Raw genomic sequence first — 7,279 nt, 5'->3', positions numbered from 1 at the left:
ATGGAATTTTTTAATGTACCGAATACTATTTATTAAGAAAAGGCACTTATCAATGTCTTACCAGTTTCATTAAAAATTAACTCATTATCTGTTGAAACCCAAACGGAAGTAAATCCGGAAGTTCCAAAAATAACTTGAAGAGATATATTTAGTAAACTTTGTCCGTTAATGTGAGATAAGTTTTTAAGCGGAATTCCTTTAGAGCCACCTCTTGCTAATATTAATGCAGCCAAATGGTTTTGTTCAAAAAATATTCTACAATAAATAAATACATTACATATCAATTATTCAGTGTTTTAACATACGTTTTTATCGAAATTTTTGAAATAAGTATAACAGCCACTATCATTGACCTCAATTTGATTTATATGGTATATAATAAATAGATTACAAAGATAAAAAAAAAATAGAATTAATAATAAAATAAACTGTAATTGGATAACATTATATTCAACTGCATTACAAGTTTTAAAATAGTCTATATAGTTTCAATCGTTCTCACTTCACAAAGTAGGTAGTGCATTCCAATTTCGACATAACCTTACAAAAGGAGAATGAAAATGATAATTAGTATACCCAGAATCCAGTCAACATTGTGTTAAAACCTTCAGCCTTAATTTCATCATCATTAACAAATCCTTTTAAAATTTTAAATGCATAACAATTGTCATAATAAAGTTTCAGTTGGAATCATACTGTCTGTATTAATTAAAGGCGAATCAAATATTTTGTTAAATACGTACTACTTACTTATCAGTTTGAAAATAGCCATTCATTATCATTTCCCTTTTAGCACCATAAAACATTCCGTTCTCTATAAGTTCACCATCCCAATCCTGTCTACGAGGTCTTCGTTTAGGATCAAAGTTGATAGGAAGTATTCCTTTTCCCGTTTTGTTCCATCGTAACTTGAAAGACCTATTTATTTCATACATTTCCGTTCAGAATTATTACCAATTCCTCTGACCCATGTATGACTTACCTCGTTACAGAGAAAACGCATTCGTAATGCTGCATTTCGTTTACAGCATGTTGTAAATATTTTTCATTAATAAATGGAGACGTTACTTGAATTAGAATAATTTTATCAATTTCAGGATGCAAAAGTAGAAATTCTCGAGTAGCTGACAACGACGTTGCGTGATCTGTTGCTGTTTCCTCAGAACGCCAATGGATATTAATTTTATTACTTATCCTTTCTAAAATAAGCATTTTTCTATCGTAAAACCATTTAAGGTTACTTTATAATATACGTATACTCCTAGAAGAAGCATATTCTACAATTCAGTGTAGACGGAATGCTTACCATCTCATCTAATGTCACACGATCGGGATTACCCTCATATTAGAGATATCAAAAATCTTTAAAACAACTTTTGGGTGTTTCATTCCCACCAGCCAGTACTGCTGGAAGGCAGGCAGTCCCTCTTTTCAGAAATATCGGGAATGGGTAGGTGGTGGTTCGGGTGAGAAAGATGATACGGACGAAATGAAGACAGAAGAGAATGAAAAATTATCTGTAGGATATTACTGCCCCAGCATTTGCCCAAGTGATCCCGGAATCGAACCTGTGTCCTCCCGAAAGCTAAGCAATAGTCTAAACCTCTAGACCATGCCCTCTGTGAGAGATATTACTAAATTTTAAACTTATATATCATTTACATTGATTGGTACCCTTAGAAGGACGTATGACAGCAATTTGAGAAAAACTTGGGAAATTCTAAAACATGCAGGACTAGTGGTTAAAGATCGTATGTTTACGCTAGCTAGTCACATTTACGATACGGGGAAAGTTTCAGAGGATTATAAACAGAACGTGGTAGTAACCATACCTAAAAAGAGAGGCGCAGATAGGTGCGAGACATTTAGAACAATTAGCTTAACTTCCCATGCGTCAAAAATCTGAACTAGAATTGTACAGAGGAGGATGAAAAAAAGGACGGAAGAACTATTAGGGGAAGATCAATTTGGGTTTAAAAGATATAGAGGAACGCGGGAGGCCATTCTAGCTTTACGGGTAACAATACAGAAAACGATAGAAAAAAGAAGGAGGGCGTAAATAAGAAGGATTTGTAGATTTAGAAAATAATGTTAAATGGGACAAGATGTTAAATATACTTAAAAATGTAGGGATGAGTTACAAAGATAGAAGAGTAATACTTACTTTGTATAAAGAACAACAGGCAGTTATAGAGATGGGGCTGCAACGTGGAGAAATAAATATTAGGAAGGGAGTCAGACAGGGATGCACACTGTCACCGCTACTTTTTGATCTATACATCGAAGACGCGATCAACATCATTAAAGACAGTACAATTGTAGGGATAGATATACAGGGGCAAAAGATTAGTATGCGTAGATTTGCAGATGATATAGCAGTATTAGCATCTAGCAAGGAGGAGTTGGAGATAGCTTTAAATAAAATGGAAGTGGTTCTGACAAAACAGCTCTTTCACTTTTATATTTATTTCCTTAATTGACCTTGAATCTAGTTTCAGCCAACATTTCATCGAATGCTTCGAATTTTTGTTTCAATTTTTGTTCCAATTGAATTTTCAAATCCGTTAATTTTCTCGCCATTATTACTAGACTTAGAGATAGCTTTATATAAAATGGAAGCGGTACTAACAAAACAGTACTGTATGAAAATAAATAAAAGTAAAACAAAAATACTGGTATGCAAGGGAAGGAAAAGTAGAGAAAGAGCAAATATAAAGATAGGAGACGAAAAATTAGAAGAAGTTACCGATTTTAGGTATCTAGGCAGTCAGATAAGTTAGGACGGAAGGAGTAGTAGGGATATAATGCACTCGCCTTCAATAAAAAGAAGTCACTTCTATGCTCGCGAACGGTTAATTTAGAAATTCGAAAAAGGTTGTTAAAGGTGTATGTTTCGGCAAGGCGCTGTACGGGTGCGAAACAAGGACGGTAGGCGCGGCAAGAAAGAAAAGGTTAGAAACGTGCGAAATGTGGTGTTAAAGGCGAATGATGAGGATACCGTGGATAGAGAAGGTTAGAAATGAAGAGGTATTAGAAAGAATAGGAGAGCAGGGGATTCTATGGAAGTCAATAAGAAATAGGCGAGATAGGTTAGTAGGGCACCTTCTCAGGCATGAAGGTCTAGTCAGGGACATATTAGAGGCAGAAGCGGAAGTTAGGAGGGGTTGAGGTAGACCTAGATTAGATTACTGTTCGGAAATAATTAAGGATATGGGTTGTTTTAGTTTTAGGGAAATGCGAAGGTCAGCTCAGGATAGGAAAGAGTGGAGGTTCGTGTCCAACCAGTCTTAGAACTGACGACTTTATGATGATGATAACGACGACCTAAACTTCAGGGTTTAATTTTCGTTTAGCAACCCTGCCTAACTAGAAGCCATTAATTTTCTTTTTAATTGACCTGCATTCCTAACAACAATCATACGCTAGAGCAAAGACAAGTGGAACGACCAAACTGAGCCTTGTATTCAAGTGTGATATAATTCTTAAAAAGGCTAATCTAACTTTTTGTAAAGTTTAAAACAAGCAGGTCAAAACATGCCCTGTTAATATTGAAACATTTAATAACATTTAATTATACGTATGCGCTTTATTTTAATTTATTTTTATTTCTTAGTTAAATAAAATTAAAACAAAATTGCCAAAAAATATAGTTATGAAGATTTTATTATGATATCTGTAATTTATTGAATATCCAATGAATCCTTAACCAGTAAAGTGCCACCATGCAATCGAGTTTTCCCTTGCCATAGGATAGGATTTACCCAATTAACTCTAAATTAGATTATTAGGTAAGGTATATGTTTTTGACATTTCATATATTTAATAAATGGAATTTTTTAATGTACCGAATACTATTTATTAAGAAAAGGCACTTATCAATGTCTTACCAGTTTCATTAAAAATTAACTCATTATCTGTTGAAACCCAAACGGAAGTAAATCCGGAAGTTCCAAAAATAACTTGAAGAGATATATTTAGTAAACTTTGTCCGTTAATGTGAGATAAGTTTTTAAGCGGAATTCCTTTAGAGCCACCTCTTGCTAATATTAATGCAGCCAAATGGTTTTGTTCAAAAAATATTCTACAATAAATAAATACATTACATATCAATTATTCAGTGTTTTAACATACGTTTTTATCGAAATTTTTGAAATAAGTATAACAGCCACTATCATTGACCTCAATTTGATTTATATGGTATATAATAAATAGANGAAAAAATAAATTGACCGTTGCAGAAGTGAATTCGGAAGTAAATTGATAGTGATAGTGAAATAAATAGCGCAGGGAATAGTGATATATCAACAGTAGTGTAAATAAATAGGATAATTCATAACCTAAGTTTAGTAATAATTTAATAGTGTTTTTAATTTCTTTAGTAATTAGTGGAAATAAATAGTTTTTGTCGTTATCAGTCTTAGAAGTTAATTTTGTTAAACCCTCGAACATTACAATATAATTTAGTGATTGTACACATGTGAGAATTTAAAACTAGAATTTATTTACTAACGAGCTGATTCTTCGACTATTGTTTAATTAGTATTTCTAAAATCAAATAGTTAGGGTGTCAGAATTTTCCATTTCTACACCATAATGCGTTTCGCATTTCGAACTTCCATGTCTTTATTTATACTAGAGTTACAACGTTTCAACCGTGTTATATATTCGGTTTTCATCAAGTAACTAATACTACGAGGTTTATACAGTTAATTAAGTTATCACTCGGATGTGACGTTCTGCTTTAGTTGGTTGCGAAAATGGATGGGTGATAACTAAAGGCATGTTCGAGTTTGGTTTCGTTGGATTGATGGTATTCTATTAATAATTTTTCGAATTAATTACTTTACTTTTTTATTATTTAAAATGGACTTTTTTGGTCCATAATTAAAACTCACGTCCCTTAGATTAATAGTTCAGTGGGATGTTACTACACCTTTTTGACAAATTTGATACATTTTAAAATGAAGTCACATACTTCAGCCCGTTAAAGAAGAATCCTGAAATAAATCTAAAATTCTAAATCGTTCTTAAACATTGCAAACCTAAAACCTCAAATCAAATACCTTTCAAGGCCCTACACCAATATTTTGGACTTTCTAGATACTTACACCCAATCGCTAAATCCCCTTTCCCTGAACTAACTGGAAACTTGTATTCTATGATTTTAAATTTTGGGCTTATTAATTTGGAGTTTGCAGATTTGGTATGACTCTCAATAGTAAATTTTTACTCTTAAAAGCACTTTTGAATTTTAACGTTTTCTTATTTTCAATTTTCCTATACCTTCCACATCTAATAGAACAATTTCTTCGATAATAATTAATTTTGAGCAGGAAATGATCTTGAAATTTGATATCAAGATCATCAGTAGTACGTTCATGAGCAATGTTTTGCTCTCCCGCATAAATTATTTTTAAAGGTTATTGTTTAAAAATATTTCCAATATAAAAATACCTTTGGAGATAGCTGATGCCGTTTCACTATAATTAATTAATATAATATGTTTTATCTTAATAGAGAGGTTCAGACTAGTAGGTATCATTTTTTCCAATTTGTTATAGGTAATTTTTCATGCATTTTTTGTAATTTGAAGTTTCTTCCTACACCTACATGTAAAACAAAACGAAAACGAGTCAATATTTTCAGTGAATATTAATTTAAATTTAGGCAATGGCATTTAAACAAAAACTGTTCAAGCCAATATCTTCGCCGCATAAATGTACACATATATTACATAAGCAGCTAAAAATACATTTATTATATACTTGCTTGGATAGAAATTACATATTTTGATAAATCAAGGCTATTGTATTATTATTATAATAGGAGAAAATTAAAAAACTGTCTTATTGCAACTCTGTGTTTTTATTATAGCAATCCGACTCACTGCAGAGATGGTTATGTAGCGGTTTTTATACAATTAGTTTTATTTAGCCAATCAGACGGTTATTCCTTAGTTTATGATTGTGAAGCTAACGTGTTGTTACAACTGCCTTATTATGTATAAAAATGACCTTACATACGTTGCGATTAGTTCCACTGCAAATATGAGGTGAAATAGCACCAGCTATTGATTATACTGTACTGATCGTGAAACTAAATAAAAGCCAATAAAAACAGTCTCCGTTTACTATATGTATACCTAATAAGTAGCTATTATTAATTATTTTAGTTACAATGGTTAGGTATTAAAAAACAGATAACTGAAGATTACATATTGTTGACCTATCTTTATAATAAAAAACACAGCAATATCTTTAATTTTCCAGGAGGAAGTTATAGTAATGGGTCTAATTATGTGAATTCCAAATTTTGACATGTCTCCGGGTTTCAAGGTCCGTTTAGTCGGATGCTGCATTTTTTAAGTGGATGTCTCTGTGTGTGTGCTTGTAGGTATGCGCGTATGTACCTTATTATTTTAAGTCTCGATTATCTGGAGAACTAAAAATGATATTGACATTGAACCAATTCCATTCGACTCATAATCACGCAACTTAAAGCTGATTAGGTTTTCAGCAAAATCGGTTTAGCCATTTTTTGTGGAGAATCAAGAAACTTAAAAAAGCAAACCAGCTGAATTTTGCAATTTATAAATTGTATTATAAATTAATGAATAATCCAAATTATTATTGTGTTAGAAATCCTTGTATAAAAAATAAAATTTTGACAAAGCCTTTCGCCCATTCCATGTCGATTTTTATTATTTATTTTATTTCACTTTAACACAGCTATTAATATGATACGAAAACTATATTTCGTATAGTAAACGACAAAACCTAAGCATTTTGGAAATTGACTGGTCAATCCTAGGTTTGATCTATTTATGTAAAGTACATTTTAAGATTAAATTTTAAAATTTACCTTAACACATTATTTATTTCTTTTTTAATAATAATAATTTTTTGTTTCTGTTTCATCTTTATACGTCTTTTAAAGGGAAGTTATGTTTTCGCAAAATCCGTACTTATCAAAGATTTTACACCTGTAGAAAACTTTATGTAAACTGTAAGGAAACTTTTTTTCCCTTTATTTGAAATTGAAAGGTTTAGTCTGTCAAGCCGCATCAGGCGATGTGCAACTTAATAGTTTGAAGTAATGCATTTTTGAAACTACAAAAAAGTTATAAAATACTTTTTTGCCATCATACTAATAAGCAATAAACTTTTTGGTATAGTTTTATGATAGAGCAATATCGAATTCGCCTCTTCTCCGAAATAAACACAGTTCGCGATATAATCAAAGCCATATGAATATCAAATAACCCTAAGGAGAATTTCAT

At 31.6% G+C, this 7,279-nt stretch overlaps 1 protein-coding gene across 1 annotated transcript in view; it reads right to left on the bottom strand.

Annotated features, from left to right (window-relative positions):
- Positions 1–454: 454 nt before the first annotated feature.
- Positions 455–7,279, bottom strand: part of LOC108741878 (N-acylneuraminate cytidylyltransferase) — a 12,687-nt gene continuing 5,862 nt past the window's right edge. Inside the window, exons 2-5 of the mRNA XM_018476844.2 lie at positions 3,888–4,081; positions 983–1,199; positions 751–918; positions 455–540 (exon numbers count right to left, since the gene is read on the bottom strand). Coding sequence (XP_018332346.1) covers positions 504–540; positions 751–918; positions 983–1,199; positions 3,888–4,081 — 616 coding nt within the window. The 3' untranslated portion in view covers positions 455–503. The remainder of the gene's footprint in view (positions 541–750; positions 919–982; positions 1,200–3,887; positions 4,082–7,279) is intronic.

Source organism: Agrilus planipennis, unplaced genomic scaffold (assembly GCF_000699045.2).
Source record: "Agrilus planipennis isolate EAB-ADULT unplaced genomic scaffold, Apla_2.0 scaffold281, whole genome shotgun sequence".
Classification (NCBI taxonomy): domain Eukaryota; kingdom Metazoa; phylum Arthropoda; class Insecta; order Coleoptera; family Buprestidae; genus Agrilus; species Agrilus planipennis.
The sequence above is the reverse complement of the archived record's forward strand: the minus strand, read 5'-3'. Positions and strand labels throughout refer to the sequence as shown.